The sequence below is a fragment of the Merops nubicus genome, unplaced genomic scaffold (assembly GCF_000691845.1).
Source record: "Merops nubicus isolate BGI_N331 unplaced genomic scaffold, ASM69184v1 scaffold4056, whole genome shotgun sequence".
Classification (NCBI taxonomy): Eukaryota; Metazoa; Chordata; class Aves; order Coraciiformes; family Meropidae; genus Merops; species Merops nubicus.
This window is the reverse complement of record NW_008615459.1, coordinates 1-20,831: the sequence shown is the minus strand read 5'-3', so window position 1 is coordinate 20,831 and position 20,831 is coordinate 1. Positions and strand designations below refer to the sequence as shown.

Sequence of the window (20,831 nt, the reverse complement as noted above, 5' to 3'; positions counted from 1 at the left end):
TCACTGCAACGTTCCTGGCACTAAACTGGAGGCTCTGTGTATATATGATGGGATTCTGTTTCTTTGCTGCCTAGATTCTCATTGGAGCAGTAATTGCCATGGGCTCGGCAGACCGAGATGGTCGTCTCCACCCTGGTGATGAGCTGGTGTATGTAGATGGGATTCCAGTGGCCGGCAAAACCCACCGATACGTGATTGATCTTATGCATAACGCTGCCCGCAATGGGCAAGTGAATCTTACTGTGAGGAGAAAGGTGCTATCCACAGGTGAGTGAAAGCTGGGATAGGCGAATAGAAAATCACATCTCAGTGCTGGCAGCACAAGCAGGTGCTGTTTCTAAAAAATAGAGAAAATGAAGATCAGATTGAATGCTTGTGTTATTTGGAAGAAAGAATAATTATAAATATGTCTCGCTTGTTTCTGTGACCAAAACATTACAGCTGAGTGTTGTTTCCTTCAAAAGTGGAAACAATATTGGCAACCCCAGTGTGGTGATCATGAGTGGTCTGGATTTGTTCAATGCTGTCTCGGTCTGTACTGTCTCCTCTTATCCACTTCTTGGACAAAACATTCACCTAGGTTAAAACTGTTAAAGCTGACTGTCTCAATAAGCAATCAGAGAAAGGCTCAAAGACTGTTAACTGTTTAGGGCAGGAACTCATTTCACTCTTGTATGTGTTAAAAGCCCATTTCTGGTCTCACTAATGTTATCTGGACTTTCCCCCGGACTGCAACGCAAGCTGGCTGAAAAACTTCTGTATGGCCCAAGTGGCTTCTAGGAACAGGGCCAGATCTTCCTGTCAAGCAGACACGTTCAGAAAATAAACCTAAAGCAATATGAGGAATTTGAAGTAAGTTAAACCTTTAGACTAGCTCAGTCTCAATTATTGAAAACCTCTGGAATTTGGAAAAATGTGTGGCAACAGCTGTTAAAGCTTTAATGGGAGAATTTGCTGCCATTCCACTGCAGCCTTTGCTCACTCGAGGGAAGAAGTTTATCTCAGAACTTTTAAAACACTAGTGGCGAGTACACCTCACTGAGGCACCAGAAATGAGCAAAACCACGTTCCCAGCCCGTCTCGTCTCCTGCCTCCCCGTGCCCTAGATCCGCTGTCGTTGCCTGCGCCGTTCCCCTTCGCTCCCCTGCCAAAAAGCTGCCCTCCCACTCATCTTCGTCTTTGCAGTCCCCCTCCCACTGCGGCACCGCAGCTCGCTGCCGGCCGCGCTCTCGCGGGACTGACTTTCTTCTGTTACTGACTCCAGAGTCCTCCAGCCAGAAAGGGCCCCCTCCGCCCGGCGCGACGCCCCCCCGCAGCTCCCCCAGCGCTAGGAAAATGGCCGATAACCAAGGTAATCCGCCGAGTCCTTGCCAGGAGCACCTTGCCTGGGTCAGCCGGCTGTGCAGACTGCAGGCAAAATTAGCAAGAGGGTTAGCGCAGAGGGGATGCCAGCCTTCGCTGCTGCTTGTTAAATGTTAGATAAAAGGGCCTATCAGACCTTCTGGTCTCCTGGCAGAGAGAATGAAGCAAGCTGGTAAAACACCTGGAGTTATGCTTGGGCCTTGAGAGTGCCACACTGGGGAGTATAGTGTGTAACTCATTAATGTTTAAGCATTTCAGGAGCTGAACAGGATTTTAATTTTGTTGTCTTACAATATCAGCTTTGTGGAAAAATTTTGAAATGACTGATGTTGGGCGTGACTGAAAAATGCTATACTAATGCATCGGGCCAATTGATTTTGTGTGAATTTCTCACTAGCATGAATTTGTACAACAGAGGGTTGTGGAGCTTTCCTTACCTGCCTGGTAGCTGAGGTACATATCCTAGCCCTCACCTGGAATCACCATTTTGCACAGATACTTACCCAGACATGGAACAGAAAATCACCATCCACGGGCTCTGGAAAACAATTTGATTGGGCAAATCTGGTATCTGGAACAAAGTGGATTAAAATGCCATTTTTTTCACAGGCAGAAGGAAAATGTAATTTTTCTGATTAATATCTATTGCATATCTGACAATCAAATAGCCCTGTAAACTTTTCCTCCTTTATCTTTCTTTTCCTATAACTTGATGGCATTCAGTTGCATTCTTTTATGGCCAAGCCATCTCTTGGTCATTCTGCAGGGTAAGATAATTTCCTTTCTCTTGCAGCCATACTGACATAAACAATATTCAGCTTTCTGAAACATGACAGCCAGAAAATGAGATCTCTCTTGTCACTGACTATGGCATTTAGTTGCAGATTTGGTTCAATAACTCTTGGAGATTTTCAATTCTAATCCAGGAGTATAATAATTGTTTGTTTTTCTTCCTCTTTATTCTCTCTAATCACTTTATTTCATGGCTGCAGAGGGACTGTTAAAGGACACACCTGATTGAGAAAACAACAGCTTGTCCTTGGATGATGTTTATTTTATTATTATATACTCATTGAAGGTCTAATTTGCAAGCTCTCTTCCTAGGATGTATGTGTGTATGCGTAAGCCCTTCACATGTTCAGCAGAATGACTCTGCCAGTCTCGTTGGTCCAAACGGAGAACATATTACTTACATTCATCAGAGAGTTCTGTATTAAAACTGTCGATAAATGCCGATTTATGTAAACAACCTAGATCTGTGAGGAACAGAAATCTTTTCTTCCATCTGGAAGTGTAACTTTACTCTTTTCATTTGCCAAAATACTTTTACTAAAAAAGTGTGTAGTGTCACAAGATTTAACTTGTTCCCTCTTCTTGCTACTGTAAAGCAATACTGGAGTGTGGATGGACTCCATTTTCTCTTCTGCCCTTTCACACTCACCACAAAAGAGCATCTTCAAAATCTTTAAATGACCACTGCTTCTGTCACAACACCCACAGAAAAACTATTTGTGATTATTTTGCATTGTGTAACTGCTCTGTTCCGTGAACATCTTTTGAGCATGCTGATCAACTTGTAAGAACATTATGCAGCTAATCCTAATTATTCTATGTTAGCTGCCCCCTTAAATTCTTTTAATACTAACACAAATAATTTTATATTGGATTAGATGGTCACATTTTCTTCTTGATGGCAGATCAACCAGCAGACAAGGGAATAGTGCCTGCTAACGTTTTTGCAATAGCCACTGTTTCTTATTTCCCTTTCCTCTCTTGTAGATAGCTTAGCAGTGAGTATTCATGCTTGCTTTATCTGATTGCCCTTGAATGCTTTGCATAATCGTGTAGATTCCTGTCTCTCTGCATCTATTACAGCTCCTAGTTTAATACTTGCAGTAGTTTGGGCTATAGACAGTCAACTGTGCTCATGTTGCATTAGCAAATGTACTGGAAGTCACAGAGCCAATGAGCAGGTCAGACTGTAATACTAGTGTGATTTATGTTGTAGGAGAAGCGTGCCCAGAGAATGGCAGAAGCCCAGGCTCGGTGTCTACGCACCACAGTTCTCCAAGAAGTGACTACACCACTTACGCTAACAGTAATCACGCTGTCTCCAGCAGCAACGCGACACCCCCCGAGGGCTGCGCCTCGCACAGCCTGCAGACCAGTGACGTGGTGATCCACCGCAAGGAGAACGAGGGCTTCGGCTTTGTCATCATCAGCTCCCTCAACAGGCCTGAGTCTGGGTCCACAATAAGTAAGTACTGCGCGGGTTTCAGGTGATGTTTTTCCAAGTTTGCCCCAAATAAAAATAATAATAATAATAATTAAAACCTCACATCTGTTAATACAGATCACTGCGGAGGTTAAAACTGAGGAGACTTTCAAAGTTCCTTCCAGGGGCATTATTTTTTCTCTGCTGTGTCTTGGACAAAACCAAAGGTTATTCTGGCCTCTGAGGCTCTGTGCTTCACACTCATTTGTGTGTCAGAGTACAACAGGATTCACACGAAATTAGGTTTTCACTGTTCCTATATCCCAGAGACACTCTGCAGGTAACGAACAGGGTTAAAATAAATTATTCCCCCCACATAACTGATTTATGCTTTCTTTTTTTTTTTTTTTTTTTATTAAGATGAAGTTCAGGAAGTTGGAATAAAAGCTTAGATCACAGAAAACCACATGACAGCAGCTGTCCAGTTAAGACACCTCAGAAGCAAGTGGAAAATGTGAAAACTGGTTAGACACAAGTTCATCAAGGTTGATTTCTAAGTGGCTGGAGTATAGGTAGCATAAAAGTTACAACTAAGGACAGGGGGGTGATGTATATAGTGGCAGAATCTGCCCTTAATAAGTATAGCTCATTTTCTGTCCAGAAAACTGTTTGCTGAGGCTGAACTTTGATGCTTTAGTAGAGGCTGCTGGTACCATTTGAGATGTCCTGGGTACATCTATGGAGAGTTCAGGCAGATGTGACATAGGACCTACAGGAAACTCAAATCCTTCAAGAGTGGCAGCTGCAGCCACAGGTGCACCCTTGGGTGTTTCAAATGGCATTTGACCAACTGAGTGCTGGGCTCAATGGAAGGAAGAATCATAAAAGGTTTTGTGCTGACACATCCACATCTCCCACCAAATCCATCTGAAATTGTCAATGCTAATCACGGTTGCAAGACCAAGACAAGTGAGAACATTTATCGTTTTGCAAGTTGCAGTCTAATGCAGTCTTTTCCCTGCATTCAAAACATTTCTTAAAGGAACTGTTCTTTTACCCAAAACTGCTTTCCAAGGAAATAAAATCACAATTTCAACTTTTAGGGCCAAACTTCACTCTTCTAAATTTGTTACAGGAAAACAACTAAGAGAGGACTGGGAAAGTCATATTTCACAATAGCAAGTTATCTTAGAAAACTTTGCAGTATTTCATGACCATGCAGTTATTGAAAGAGTTGCTTTTCATGTAACCTCAGCTGAATTTTAAAATTCCATGATTGCCAGAATTAATATTTTAACAAAACCATGGATAATTAGTCTCTGGAGACTCTGTGTTTTCACTTTGTTGAATATAATAGCCAACTGGAAGTTCTTTGCAGAAGATCAGACAGAAAAAAAATCCATAGAGGACATTGAGATACATGTGTATTAGTCAGTTAAGTCAGACATGAATTTTTCAAGAAAATTATTTCACAGATAGGGTTTGTGGTTGGGGGAGATAGAAAGGGAAGAGGAGAAGAAGAGGAAGAAAAAATGCCCGAGCAGACAAAAGTTCTGTGACCAGAGTACTCAGCTGAAGACAACAGACCCAAGTTCAAGATCCTGCTTTGCCTCCTACCCTAACAGCATGTTCTTGTGGTACTTTTCTTTCTCTCCAAGCAACTACATAGGTAACCACTGTTGAACCTCAGTTGAACATCTCCAATAGTAAAGGAAAATGACAGTCTGCTGTGGAAGTGACAAGTGAATTTATTCAAATCATAACTGCATTGAATTTCAGTGATCCCAAAGAGCACCCAAATCCTAAGTTTAGAAGAATAGCAACGAACCAAAAAATGACATTTGCTCTAGACTGTGACAGAACAGAGAAGAAAATACCCTTTCTATGTGAATTCTGTTCCAAAACTAGCAGAAAAAAAAAAAATCTGAAAATTGCATAATCTGTCATAAGTAATAAAAAGTCTAAAAAACATTTACCATTTTTAGTTTCAGGGTTGTTCATTTTATTTACTTAATATTTATTTGGGTGAAGTAATTTAGGCTGTATTAACAGGACCATAGCCAGTAGATTGAGGAGAATTTATTACCCACCTATTAGGACCCACGTAGAATGCAGCATCCAACTTTTGGTCTTTGGTAGAAGACAGAACAGAAAAAAATTAAGCAATAGCCACTGAGACCTCCTCAGGTCCCTTCCAACATTAAGTAACCTGAAATCCTTTGATAAAAATTCACAATCAGGAGTAGAAAGTGTATTAACAGTAGGAAAGTATCAACTGGAGTTAGGAGGTGTATGTCAAAAATATACTGTACATCAGTATGGAAATATTGATCTGCATGGCATATTGTCAAGCACCTTGGTAGTCTGTCATTTCTCATAGCAGTAGCATGTTAATTTGGTGAAATGTTGTACTATAGTTCAAGTGTTTCTGGTTTTGGAGCCAGTGCACTTGTTGCCAGCTCACGTATCCCCATGTGGCACAGAATGCTGCTGTACAGACACACCCTAAACATACTCAGTTAAATGTTAGCATTGTAATTGCACAGCAACTCTGAAAGAATCAAAATGGGCAAAATAGGTCAGAGAAGAGAATAACTTGTAGTGCCAGATACTACTAGCAATAGCATATGCCCAAGAAGTCGTCTCACTGAGAGCATCCTCAGGGCACAGTGAAGAAGAGCTCCTCTGATTTAAGAATGTTTATTTTGGTAGCTCTATTCCCTTCTCTACTTTCTTGTGAAAGCAAAAGACTTGAGGACTTGGAAGTGTAAGTGTCATCATTGCTTTTACTCAAGAAGCAATTACTCATGAACTGTAAGTATTTTCCTTGTTCTTGAAATGACACTTTTAAACTGTTTTACAATTCAAAAAAATTACAGCAGCTCTTTCTGTGTACAGGAGCTTGAACCTTGTGTCATCAGATACTTCTGCTTCAAGCACTGTTAAAACTGAGGTAGTTGTTCCAACAGAGTTGTGGCTAGCCTCAGAGTCACAGGTTCATGGATTTGCTGCTTTGCAGTTGGCCTACAGCTCAAGGGGTCACAAAAAAGCTCACCCCCTCTTTGCCAGGCAAGTTAAAACTAGCTTTGGCTGGTGTTGGCTCTGGCTTTAACTGTGGAGCTGTGGGACTCTCCCATGAAGTCAGAGCAGCAGTGCTCCAGCTGGGTCTCATATCCCCTGATGGGTTGAGCACTGCTCTGCTCCCACAGAGCTTGCTGGGAGTTCCTCGCTCTCTCTCTGGCCTGGAAAAGAGCCACAAAAAGTTCAGGAGCCCCCAGAATTAAGGATGTCATTCTTGTTCCAAGAGGCTGAAGGTCTTGGTCAACCTTTCTCTCTTTGCAAGGGATGTGTTGTTAGTGTTGATTTAGGGACCTGCCTTTGCCTTGCAGAAATTCTCAATAAGTGTGAGTTTTTTTCTACCCTTGATACAAACACAGAGGTAAGGCAGGCTACAGCCATAAACAGGAAACAGACAATTTTTTTCACCTTTTGTGAGAGAGTACTGTAGTAGCTGTCATTTTAATAAATTCCTGTTGAGTAGTTTGGAGCCAGCCTTTAGATCTGGATGTAATTTTTGACTTAATTCTTGTGGCACATTTCTTTTCCTGTGTTCTATAATGGTAGAAAATTTGTCTCCCCTTTGTCAAAGTATTGCTTGGGCTGTTCTCTAATCCAGCACAGGGGATTATCTTGCACCAAACTACAGTTCTGATGAGGGGCACATCAGGCAGAAAATGAATGATAAGGAACGAACAGATTTCACAGGGAAAAGCAGGGGCGTAGACAAGGTCAGCCATGCTTCAAAATTTTATCAGTAAAAGATAAAATGGATAAATAAGAACTGTGTTTGAGTAGTACCTCCAGGAGCAGGTCGTTTAGGCTAGTGCAGAGGAACTTAAAGTCCTAAGAAATTTAAAAAAAAAAGGAAATACACCTTACCAGGCTCCTGACCTGTTCCTAATGAAAGGATTAACTTCCCCTGCCCCTAAAAATATTACCATGCTTTCCTCCAGACCCTATCCTAACAATAAAGGGTGCTTTGACTCTCATCCCTTCTCCAAACAGGGCACCTAAATTTGACCTTACTCTGTGCCTTCTTTTGCTATGCAGGCTACATATAGTTTATCAAAATTTGGTCATCTCTTTAGAGAACTATGTTGCATTCCCAGCTGAACACTTGAAAGCTAATTCTAGGTTTTCAGTTTTAATTTGGGGTAGATTTGAATGGATTAAACTTCACAGTTCTGTGGAGAGCATTCCAGGCAGCATCTTTTAGATGCCCTGGTTCAGTGGCAGAGTTAAGTGGCTAAATGGAGCAGAGCACAGCCTATTTTTGAAGTCCTGTCCTGAGGAATATCCTCATGCTTCCCCCAATAACAGTAATACTTGCAGCACATGTAGTTCCATGAGGAAGGGTTGCTGCCAGGGTGTCTCCTCTGAGTCCTCAGTGTCCAGCAAAAAGACATAAAGCTGTGGAGGTGCAGCTGTGTCTAGGGTGGCGTTGCCTCACAGAACTCCACTGTGTCACATTACAGCTGAAATACCAAAACTGAATTAATTAATCTGTCCGTTGTATTGCATTTAGGATAATACTCAATAGTGTGTGTCCCCTGTGCTCCATTCTTGTAGACCTTTTTAGGCTATCAAAGTAAGTTCATTATCCACATACCATAGGAAAGCACTTGCAGCCAGCCGGGAATGACCAAAAGGAGAATTTGGGATTAATTTCTTCATATCTTCCTTCTGCTCTTACTTCAGGTGTTTGGGATGCAGCTTCCTCTAGGAGAACTTGAGACCCTCTGTAAATCTCTTAACACCCTGATTTCTGTAGAAAGAAACCATATGTTGTAAACAGATCTCATTAACTGGCAACTTCTAGTGAAACTGGAAAATTAGCAATATTTCTGTGAATTTTACTTTATCAGGTACTGTCAATTAGCATAGTTGCAAAGTGTAAACAAACTGAAAATACAGGCACAGTCAATAAACAATTTTTAAAAATTCAAGGCAGACAACTGTGCATACTTGTTACGATCTTCCTCCTGTTTAGCAAAAGAGGAGCTGTAGATTTTGTTTGCCCCTTTAGTGCATATGCCAATGACTGCTGGATTTTCAAAACGTGATAAAACCTCTCCTGAAAGAAGTTTCTCTCATTTCTCAAAACATGCAGTCCTAACTAAAATCCATAAACCCAAGATAAGCCCCTGCTGACTGCAGAAAACAGCATTCTGAAATAAGTCCCATTCTGCCCCAGAGTTCCTTTGAACTCCTTGCAATTTAGAGATAAAGAATAGCTCATTGAAGATTGTGTAATCTGAGACACTTATTTGGGCTGCAATTTCACCTGTGCTTCTTCCTGGGTAAGATGGTGCCAAGTGACATACTTTTTTTGTGACCAATCCACAAATTCTAAAGAAAGCAGAGCTTTGGAAATTAGGATGTCTGTATACCCCACCTTGGAGATCTTTGGAACAGAGCAGTGAAAACCTGCCTGCAGCACCCATCTGTGGAAGGTACTTGTGACTTGTGGGCAAAGAATCTGATTTCTCATATCTCATTTTACCTAGCTTTTATACTCAGGTTTGTGTTCTTCAGCTACAAAAAGACACTTTCTAAGCTTGTTTAACTGATAGTATAATTTGGAGCTAAAAGAAACTGTTACATGATTAAGCTTTTCAAATCAATATATGCAATTAATAATAATGAAATAACCTTAAAAAGAGAAAGATATTTTTAATACCACTGAAAATACATGGCTGCAGTTTGCAGGCATGAAATACTCAATTGACTACTTGATTTTTTTTGAGAATAAAGCATGGAGGATCTTAACCACACCACTGCCCTCTCTAGGTGACTTCATTTGGACCTAGTGGTGCTGCTCTTGTGTTTTCAAAGAACAAAATGTACGTTTTCTTAGCTCAAATCTGGGAAGGAGATCAAGGTTTTTCTAGTGATTCCACAGGACCCAGTTTGCTTTCATGAGAAGCCTGAATTAAAGTACTATGTTCCATTAATTTTCTCTTAGATCTTCAGATTTCTAAGGTGTGTGCACTCCTTACTACCTACCTTCTTATGCCTGTGCTATGCAAGTTAATATGCTCCATATCAGGACACAATGGGATGTTTCAAATCATAGGTTCATTAACCTTATAAACAAAAGGGATTATTGCCATCTGCAACTATGCAGCATGCCATAGATTTCTGTTTACAAAAAAAAAGTATCACATAAAATAGCCCATCAATTTCAGGAAAATATTTTATCTTGATTCTAGTATTATCCCTGATAGAAAGTCCACCATGCTCAAGTTTCCCAAATTTTAGATTATTCGGTAGCGATGAAATTACAGAGGTTTACGTTTAATATATTCTCCCAATTAAAATCTGATATGCTGAAGCCTGCTGGTTGAATAAAAACTCTTGCACCTTTTGAGAATTGAGGATATAATAAATATTCATGTGATCAGCTGTTTAACATTGAAAAGGACAGCTGGCTTAGAAAGGTTCATTTGCTTGGTTTACTATCTGTATCCGTTAACATTAGAAAAGACTGAAAGAATTTGTCTGCCAGAGGGTTTAATAGCTGAAGTAAAGGGATTTTTTTTTTTCCCTTTAACTGATCATTTTTGACATTTAGCTACTATATAGGGGCAAAACCAGGAACCTTGCATTCTACAAAAGCGCATCTTAACAGTTATATCTAAACATACAGAATAGATGTATAAAAAATTCTTAGTGTATACCAGAAAAGCATTATTCGTTGGTAACATCTTCTTAGAATCAGTTATTTCTAGCATATGGATCTCCCAAGTGAGAAGAAATCATTTTGATGTCCAAAAAGAGAGAGGCTGATAGATATACACAGTGTTAGAAGCAGTATCTGTATTCAGCAACTGCTCTGGCTGAAGCAGACTTTATCCACTTTCTAAATGAAAACATTTCTTTTAAACAATTTTTTTCTCAATTTTTGAGTTTAATTTCTCTCTTGATAATGAGCTTAGAGCTGATCATTGCACAATTAACTACCTTCTGGTTAAGCATCAGCTGCTAGGTGCCAGCACTGGGTCAGTTTTGAGTTCTTGACACAAATACTGTAAATATCTGAGGCACGTTTCTGCAGCATTTCTGTTCACTGCTAGATTTTTTTTAATTTTTTTTTTTTTTTATCTAGGATTATGATTTCTGCCTTGGAAGGATTTAATTTTCCTAAAGGTAGATATCCATATTTATCACTCGAGTACCACATTTTGGATGATTTCATAGTATTAGAGGAAAAACACCCTATGCACCTATTTTGAAGGACTATGTTTGTATATATAAACTGTATCTCACTAATTTCCTGTGTTTTCAACAGTTAAGAAAAAAATGTATAAATCCCTGTTTACTATAATATTTTTCCTTTCTAGTCTCATCCATTGTGTAGTCTGAGAGAACTAAGAAGTTAATTGTCCTGTAAAGGGGAATCTTCTTTTCTGAGGTACTCTTAGCATAAGTAATGGGTTTATTAAACAAAATTAAAAAAAAAAAAATCAATCCAAGTATTTCCCTATAGCCTGCTAATACTAAATGCTGCTCAGGTAACTCAGTGTTTTGAAATAAGTGGATCAAATTCTCTGCAGAGTCTAATCCAGGTACGTGCTGCCACTGTTCAAAATGTACATGTGTTTGGAGAACAGCTTGTGGCAAATTCTTAAAAGAGGTGTGAATAGATTAATAAAAATTTTTAGGGGTAAGTGGAATCATTTGCCACCAGTCAAATCATCTGGGACTCCCTTGAAAAGGTTACATTATTAAATGCTCCACTTAGATAAATATAAAGCACTAAAGATACAATTTAAGAAAAAAAAATGAACAACAAAAAAGTGAACAAAACCCTAATTAAACATCTCAGGAGATTTCTACCCAGGAAGAGACCTGTGGTGCTCAGAGACCTTAACGCCACACAGCTCTGCACTGTCCTTGGCCATGCTCAGTGGCAGACAGGACAGAACCTACAGCAGACAGGGACCTTCCCCAGGTATCTCCTTAGTTTTCACAACCACAACTTCCTGATTTAATCAGCAGTGGATCCATCCCTGTGAATATGTCTAATCCCTTTTTGAATCCCTTCATTTTTCTGACCCTCCAGAATGTTGCTGCACTTTCTCTTCTCCAAGCTGCAGATAACGAGTTCATGGACTACTCCTTGGAGCAGGGGCTGTTTTCTGCTTTTGACTACCATGCTGTCTTTCTCTGAATCTGTGCTAGTTCATTCTTCTTCTGCGTCTCAAAATTCTATTGACTGTTGTATTGAGTTTATGTTTTCAGAGTAGACACACTCGTTTCAAGGTCTCTTGTGTGGTAATAATTAATTTAGGGCTCATCTCTGCTTAAGATTAGGCAGGGTTATTTTTTCCCCCCTATGCATCATCTTGCATTTCCTTCCATGTGATCTTGTCTGCCACTTCACTCAACCCACTCAATACTGACAGTTTTACATCTCTTCCATGCCTGTTCTAGATGTGACCAGGCTGAAGGATGAAAATTCCGGTATGGAAATTCACAGTTCATTTCTACCTTTGTTCCTTAGCTTTTACATAATTAATCCCCTATCAGAGTAGCTCCTTCTTATCCCTTCACAGTAAGTATTTCATCGCCAGAGGCTCTTAAAAATTAGATGTTTTCTAACATATTCTAATATGCTCACATTTTTGTGAACAACCTGCATATCGGTTACCCTGCATCCCTTAGAAGCACTCATGCTTGCAAATAAATCCTTAAATAAACCCTTCCCTCCCAAGGCAGCAGCAGGAGCCATGGTGGCCAGGATATTGTGGCTTAGGAGGAGACTCAGGCAGAGCTCAACTGGGGAAAACAAGCAGAGACCAGAGACTCGGCAGGATATTATTAGGAGAGAAGGAACCAAGAGATAAACTTCTCATATTATCTAGAAATGCACAGAAACCATCTTCTGCTGAATGGCCATGAGTTTCATTAGTAATTCTCTGGATTTGCCTGCAAAACACTGATACAGCATACCAGCGGCCTCCTCTGCAGAATCTGATAGAGATTCAGGTTCCTTCTGCAAAAGCTTTCCACACCCCACTCTGCAGCAAGATCATATGACATTGCACCAATACAACCTCAGAAGAGCAGCATCCAATCTGCAGAAAACAAAGTGCAGTAGAAAAGGTACCTTGACAGACATGAGCTTTGTTCTGAAGGTCACCTAACCGTTGATCCTTTCCTAGCACAGCAGGGTGAAGGGAGTGCAGTGTCACCAAAATATTTAGAGTGCATACATTTATCAGCAAGGTAAAGGCAAATAGGCTTAAGAGGAAGAAAAAAGGAATACAAAAAGTTTCTCTTCTGTCTCCCTCTCTTCCCTTTTCTCAGACTTTGGAGCAGAATGGGAGTCTCATGGCTTTCCCATGTCCAGCTTTGATTTAAGCACACATCTCAAACATGCAGACATCTGCTGTATTCGTTCGTCAGGTGCAAGAAGTCAAAAAAAAATTGCTCTGGCAAATCAACATGATTTTTCACTCACCCACCCCCCTCACTACTGGAATGATGTCTCTACTTAATTATTTAGGCTAGCAAAAGCATCTTTTTCAGGGTTAGAAATGGCACTATGGCATCTCAACCGTAATACTTGCCCATTTTTCTTCATACTAAATTTCTTGCTCCTTCAAATAAGGCAGTCTCACTTTCAGATCTCCACTGATGTGTATAGCAGACATGGGAATTTCAGACAGCTCTTTTATTACATATACCAGAAACAGGCACAGTTCAGTCTTAGCTGAAATGATTCTTTGTGATGATTTAAGAATTGATTTGATGTGAAAGGCTTTGTGTGAATGTAAACTGTTTCAGTGTCAAGCTGCTCTTTTACTTGTTTACTTACTGATATGCAGGCCTGGCAGTTATACATCTGCATCAAGAGCAAAATAAATACGTTTTGTACAAAGTCTAGTTATTCATATTTAGTGTATTTTAAATCATAGAAAGGTTTAGCCATTGTGACATAAATTAGGTGCTTATATGAGCGCAGCAGAGGGCTGCAAAGATGATGAGGGGACTGGAGCATTTCTCTCACAAGAAAAGGCTGAAAGACTTGAGGCTGTTTAGCCTGCTGAAGAGAAGGCTGAGAGGGGATCTTATCAATGCTTATCAATATCTAAAGGGTGGGTGTCAAGAGGATAAGGCCAGATTCTTTTCAGTGGTGCCCAGTGACAGGACAAGGGGCAACACACACTTCCTGGAACACAGGAAGCTCCATCTGAACATGAAGAGAAGTGGCTTTACTTTAGGGTGACAGAGCACTAGAAAAAACTCACAAGTCTCCTTCTCTAGAGATACTCAAAACTTGCCTGAATGTGTTCCTGTGTAACCTGCTCTAGGTGAACCTGCTTTAGCAGAAGGGTTGGACTAGATGATCTCCAGAGGTCCCTTTCAAGCCCTACAATTCTGTGATTCCTAAGCAGCAAGACATTTCTGCAGTATACTAATTGTATCCATGTTACTAAAACCATAATTGAATTTATATGAACTGAACTATAGCGGCAAAGAAGCTGCATTGGACTTTAGAGTATTCATGTATTTAGTTTTCAGGAAATTAATTTTCAACACAGTAAACAACACTTGCATCCATACTAGAAAAAAAAGTCACTTTGAGGTATGTGTATTGTGATTTTGCATGAGATGTGCAATCTGTGTTTGTCACTATCACCTTCAGGGAAATGTTCTTCAGAGTGCTGGGAAATTTGTTCTGCAGTGATGGAGTATTTTGAACACATCTGTTAAAGTTTTGTTTTATATGAGCATTGATAACCTAGATATTTTTTAAAAAAAAAAAAGTTCACCTTTTCCAAGTTCTTAGATAGTAGAATGTTGAGGATATATTATTTTATTTGAAACACCAGTTGCAGGTGGATAGCGAGGCCAAATAGGTTTGTGCCAAGTTGTCCAAGACTGAAGTGTGGGCTTGCTGAGGGATACTCAGAGACCATTAGGGTATTAATAGAATATATAGTCAAATTTAATTGTAATAAGCATATTTATGGGCAGTAGAAAGACATATAACACGTTCTTTGGCGAGCCTAGATAGACCAAAAAGAAGAGCCAGTTACAATATATGCATTTAGTTAAATAACCAAGAGGAACAGGGAAGAAACACTGGGAGAAAGATCAAGAGTAATATTTAGAAAATTCAATGGAAAATGAGAGAAAAGACTGAACAAGAGAATGGATGGAATTCACAGAAAGGTGGAGAACCACAGGGAAGAGCAAAAGGAAAAGCAAAGTTGACCTGTAATGGTTTGAGAATGGGGAGGTGGGGTGTCTATTTGGTGTATTAATTGTGTCTTTGCAGTCATAATTAACTGTAAATTCATGCTGGTATGTATCTAACTAGAAAGATACACATGCTAGTAAATCTGCAGTATGATTTCTATTTATCAGTTAACATATTTGCATGGAGGAGGAGAACAATTTAGTGAACCCTGGATGTTTTAAGTAATAACATCTGTTTGTATATAAAATAAATCATTTGTAGTGCCTCTATTGCAACATATAAAGAAAAAGAAATTCTGTCAACTAGGAAGTGAGAGGCAATTTATGACTACTACTTTTTGTGCAAATTTATCCTCTTCACTGTTTTAAGGCCTTATTGTTCTCCTGCTCTATATATTATCTTATGTGCCAGGTTTGCGAACTAGCTGAACCATAAACTGATTTTGGACTTCGTATGTATATGTGCACATCTGGACTCTGAATTTTTAGTGAAATCTGTACTGTGTTAATACAAACGATGTTGTATAAGAATTTATATTCTGATACGTTTATGTACAGGCTGTTTTTTAACTCATGTAGAACTTTCTTCCGAGGGCACTCATTTTTTATTGCTTGTGAACACCACCATTTGTTTCAGCATGTGTTAACTGTGACTATTGTTCCTTGTTTAGCTGTACCCCATAAAATAGGGCGGATAATTGATGGAAGTCCTGCAGATCGCTGTGCAAAACTTAAAGTTGGAGACCGGATCTTAGCTGTGAATGGCCAGTCTATTATTAACATGCCTCATGCAGATATTGTGAAGCTAATTAAAGATGCAGGTCTCAGTGTAACTCTTCGCATCATTCCTCAGGAGGGTAAGTCAATGGCCATTAAAAACAGGAAGAAAATTTTAAGTAGCTTCCAATTAGCTTAAATTATGTCACTGCTTGAAAGAACATCTTTTGTTTTACTTTCTCAGCTGCAACGTACAGCACACCAAAATTACAGCCTTAGAACCAGCTCACATAATATCTGAATTCTTGAAAAGGTTTCTAGTTATGAAAAGCGTATTTAAAGTAAGCCTGGAGAAATCTGAGAGAGAGCTGAGAACCAGAGAGTCAGTGTTAATGTCTTTTGGAAGTATTCTCTTCTACATGGAAAAGCACCCTACAAAAGAGCCAGGTTTTGAGTTCATTCCCTTATATCCTGCTAGAAACCAAATATTGGCAAAGTGACTCATAAGAAACTGCAATGGCTGTCACCAGGCATGTTCAGCTACCAGCTAGCTGTGACAAAAAAGTGATATGAAGGAAGAGTTCAGATTGGGTAGTTTCCTCCACATATACCAATATAAATGCACAAGGCAGGAAAGAACTGAACCTTAAATTATCTCACTAATAGGGTGAAGATAATGGGACAGATTCATTATTCTGATCACTACTCCACAGCTAATCACTGAAAATCCTTTAGTGTTATTTTCATGGGGTTTTAGGGTTGATTTCAGGGCATTTTTTAGTTTAGTGATGTGCTGTACTGGTATATGAATTGTACCAGATTAATGAGACTGTGGCTTTATGTCTCTGCAACAAATACCATTACAGCTAGGAATGTTACACAGAGTCAGTAACGTAATTACTTAATGATCCATGCTCCAGTTAGACGACCTTCACCTCCCGCTGCTGCATTCAGCAATGGGACAAGGGAACAGTATGACACTGGCCTTGCACTGCAGCTGGGGGAACTTATCTACTCCATTAAATGAATTCACTGAAGAAAAAAGCACAAACATACCCAAGTTCAGAATTCACACCAAAAAGCTGCTATTTAATCCCTGGAGGTCGGTTTTGCAAGCATCTTAAAAAAAGTGTGATGCTGCATGTAGTCTGTGAAGCTTATTTAGGCCTCCCTGGTACACAGATTTAATCATTTTAGCAAATTGGTAATAGTTCCGTGTTAGAGATGGATACCTTCATTTAGAAACAAAGCAGAGATGCACCTGAGATGCAGTGCCTCAAGATGTTCTCCAGTGCCAGTGGTGAGAAATGATTAGTGCCCAAGGCATGGCTTCCCCGTGTGACTGTGTGACACCAGACACCTCATTTGCCTTCTGATATTAGCTTCCCAGCTTATAATGTTAGGAAAAAATCTAATACCTCTGTAATGTACTTTCAGGTGAAAAATACCATATAAATGCAAAGCAGTTTTAGAAGCAGCTTATGATTTGACTAGTTCATCCATAGTTATGAGAGTAATGCAGAAGTGAGGGACAGCACTCCCAATCTTCATCTCTGAAACTGCAACACAAAGGAGACTCACAGATGCAAAATGGGCAATTAAAGCCTTAAGCATAGTAATTACACAGACAAGTATTGCGTATTCCTGCATGAGGAGTGTTTTAAGTGCAAATATACAAGCTTTTTCGACAATTAAGCCTAAATTGAAAAGATTTTTAATAAACTAGCCAAAATTTTTAAAATAATTATGAGCATAAATCAAGTTAGTAGAGAGCCATTAGAAATGTGCAGTCATAGGGGACTAACTCACAAGTTAAAAAATGAAATCATGCAAAATTCAAGCTAGATTAAAACATAAAACCAGGGAGGATCTGGATCATGCTCAGCTATTGCTGTGAGGGATGCTCAGCCATATGCCTGGCCGTTGGGGATGATTTACACCCCACCACACCAGCCTCACTCATTCTATTGCAAGCAGGAATAAAAAAAAATACATGTACCTTTGCTGTTGATAGTGCATGAGCAATTACTTCTGCAGTGCTCTGTCCTCTTGTGGGTGGAGTCTCTCTTATTGAAGCTTCTTAATAGATAAGTGAGAGGCAACACAACTGTGCCAGTGTGTCAGGAGAAATATATTCCATGTGAGCTCAGTGCCAAACGTGTCTTCCCCCAAGTGCAGCAGGAAGCCTGAGGGAAGATTGACATCCTTTATTTGTAACAAGGCCACAGTGCCCCATTTCCTACCCCGGCCTCTTTGTCTTTTTAATTTTATGGTGTTTGGAAAGAAGGATCCTGGTTTTCTGCAGTGTTCCTGTGTGAAACTGGTCATTTGGCACACTACAGTGAAATAAAACACCAGTTTAACTGGTTAGTTGGAATGTATTGAGATTGGTTTTATTGCTCACAGTCTTCAAAGATTGAAAGAAGATAGGAAATTCAAAGGCAGCAGGAGCTAACACAAGCACACCAGTGTTTCAGCTTTTGTGACAACAGTCTGTCATCCTATAACAGTGGTGAAAGCAATAAAACTGTTCATTCTCTCAAAATGTTTTTTTTTTTTCAAAATTAAAAGTATCTAGAAGCTATGCTAAATTATCTGAAGGACAGGGAGGAGGTTCAGAGAGCCAGCATGGCTTCACCAAGGGCAAGTCCTGTCTGAACAACCTAGTGGCCTTCTGTGAAGAAGTGACTACGTCAGTGGACAGAGCAAGAGCTCTCTCGGTGCCATGTGTCTGGACTTCTGTGTGGCCTATAGACTTTGACATGGTTCCACATATCTCTCTCTCTAAATTAGAGAGACGTGGATTTGATGGGGGAACTTGTTGGTGGATGAGGAATTGGTTGGATGGTTGCATCCAGATGGTAGTAGTCAACAGCTCAATGTCCAGATGGAGATCAGATGTCCCTTAGGGGTTCATATTGGAGCCAGTAATGTTTAATGTCTTCATCAATGATATAGTGAGATCAAGTGCAACCTCAACAAGTTTGCAGATGATACCAATCTGAGTGGTGTGGCTGACACACGTAAGGGACCTGATGTCACACAGGAGGACCTTGAACAAGGTTGAGAAGTGAGCCTATGTGAATCTCATGAGGTTCAACAAGACCAAGTGCAAGGTCCTGCACCTGGGTCAGAGCAACCTCCAGTTGTACTGATGTACAGGCTTGGGGATGACGGGATTGAGAGCAGCCCTGTGGAGAAGGAGTTGGGGGTTCTGGCAGATGAAGAGCTCAACATGAGCCAGCAGTGTGCACTCGAAGCCCAGAAAGCCAACTGCATCCTGGACTGCATCAAAATAAGCATGGCCAGCAGGTCAAAGGAGGTGATTCTTGCCCTCTACTCTACTTTGGTGAGACCCCACCTGGAGTACTATGTCCGATTCTGCAGTCCTCAGCACAAGAAAGTATTGGAGCGGGTGCACAGAAGGGACACAAAAATGATCAGAGAGGCTGGAACACCCCTCCTGTGAGGGAAGACAGAGAGTTGCAGAGTTTCTCTCCAGAGAGTCTGGAAAAGAGAATGGTCTAGGGAGACCTTATTGCAGCCTTTTGGTACTGAGAGGGGTCTTACAAGAAAGATGGGGACAATCTTTTTAGCAGGGCCTGTTGCAATAGGATAAGGGGTAGTTTTAAACTACAGGACAGTAGATTTAGAATACACAGAAGGAAGATATTTTTTACAGTGAGAATGGTGAAACACTGGAACAGGTTGCTGATAGAGGTGGTAGATGCCCCCTCGCTGAAAGCATTCCAGGGTCAGGTTGGAAGGGACTCTGAGCAACCTAATCTAGTTGAAGTTGTCCCTGCTCATTGTTGAGGGGTTGGACTAGATGACCATTAAAGGTCCTTTCCAACCCAAACTACTCTATGATGCTGTCATCAATATTTCTAGTCTTTAAAAGAAAACATGAAAAATGGAAGCAATTTGCCTTGTTCAGTTTGGTTTCAAATAAAGGTGTCAGCTAGAGTCCTAGAAGTGACCAAGATCTCAGATGCCTCAGAGTGTCAAAAGGAGCCCATTGGGTTCAGATGTCTTAAAATCTAATTATAACTCAAGAGAGTAAAAGAGACAAAGCATAAATTTTCAGAGCTAGTGTGTGACCAAAAATTATTATTGTCTACTTTTGCCCTTTATTAAATGCTACTCTGTGACAGGTCTTTAATCTCCCGCTTCTCATTATGCAGAGCTGAACAGCCCAGCCTCAGCCCCCAGCTCAGAGAAGCAGAGCCCCATGGCCCAGCAGCACAGCCCCATGGCCCAGCAGAGCCCCCTGGCACAACAGAGCCCCGTCGCCCAGCACAGCCCCGTCGCCCAGCCGCCGCCTCCACAGCCCCTCCAGCTGCAGGGACACGAGAACAGGTAAGGTGGCTCCTGTGAGGAGCACGGGGCACCCTTCTGCTGGGTCTTCACGCTGTTTCTAGTGGCTATGAGCCATTGGGTGTGGGGCTCGGACAAGTCTCAACCCCATGACTGCACTCAGAGCATGAATTGTGCATGCCAGGGGATCTGCAAGTCTTGTTCATAATAACATGCTACATACCTGCACAAGGGTCTAGCCAGCTTTCCTCTAACATCCATCAGGATCATCTGCTTGTCCAGGAACTGAACACTGATGCATTACCTGCTAGTAATTTCATTGCTAACATGCTACTTTCTTATGTCACTGCAACTTACAAAATATGGGTATATCAATGTCAGGAAGATATTTTTGTAACAGTTTTTATTTATGGTGTTTCATTTTCCAGCCAATTCTCATGTGTAGTTTATGCATATGCATTGACAATTTTATCTCTGATGGAAATTAAATCGTAGCGGGATAGAAATTTTGTGACCAGCTGTATTAAAATCTGTATATATAAAAAGCACACTCAGGCTGTGGGATGATACAACTTCTTGTGATCTCAAATCAACACTATTTAGTCTTTGGATTAATTTTTGGCATGTCAAATGAGGCTGATTACACTGACTGTCTTTACGCTAATCTTCAGTAACCAACATACTTCATCAAGATGTTCTTCCCCAAATAATAGATGGGGGTTACAGGACTGTAACTTTTTTCTTCAGGACATATTTGAGTTCGGTTGTGCTTTAAAGTCTATTCCTTCTAATTCTCCTTGCTTAACAGATGTAGCACTTTCACTTGCCCCAAATTATTTTTCTATCAATTAGTCACACTTGGCAAATTTCTTTGCCTTCAAAGTGCTTTCTTTGAGTTTCTAGTCAACTACTTTCAGTGAGTACTTTTTTCATAGAATCATAGAATCCT

General features: G+C 40.4%; 1 protein-coding gene across 1 annotated transcript in view; it reads left to right on the top strand.

The window, feature by feature from the left end:
• The window catches only part of MAGI2 (membrane associated guanylate kinase, WW and PDZ domain containing 2), a gene marked incomplete at its 3' end in the record, with an annotated part of 77,269 nt that extends 57,345 nt beyond the window's left edge, over positions 1-19,924 (top strand). Inside the window, exons 6-10 of the mRNA XM_008942513.1 lie at positions 75-267; positions 1,265-1,351; positions 3,371-3,619; positions 15,520-15,705; positions 19,750-19,924. Of these exons, the coding sequence (XP_008940761.1) occupies positions 75-267; positions 1,265-1,351; positions 3,371-3,619; positions 15,520-15,705; positions 19,750-19,924 (890 nt within the window). The remainder of the gene's footprint in view (positions 1-74; positions 268-1,264; positions 1,352-3,370; positions 3,620-15,519; positions 15,706-19,749) is intronic.
• Positions 19,925-20,831: the final 907 nt, after the last annotated feature.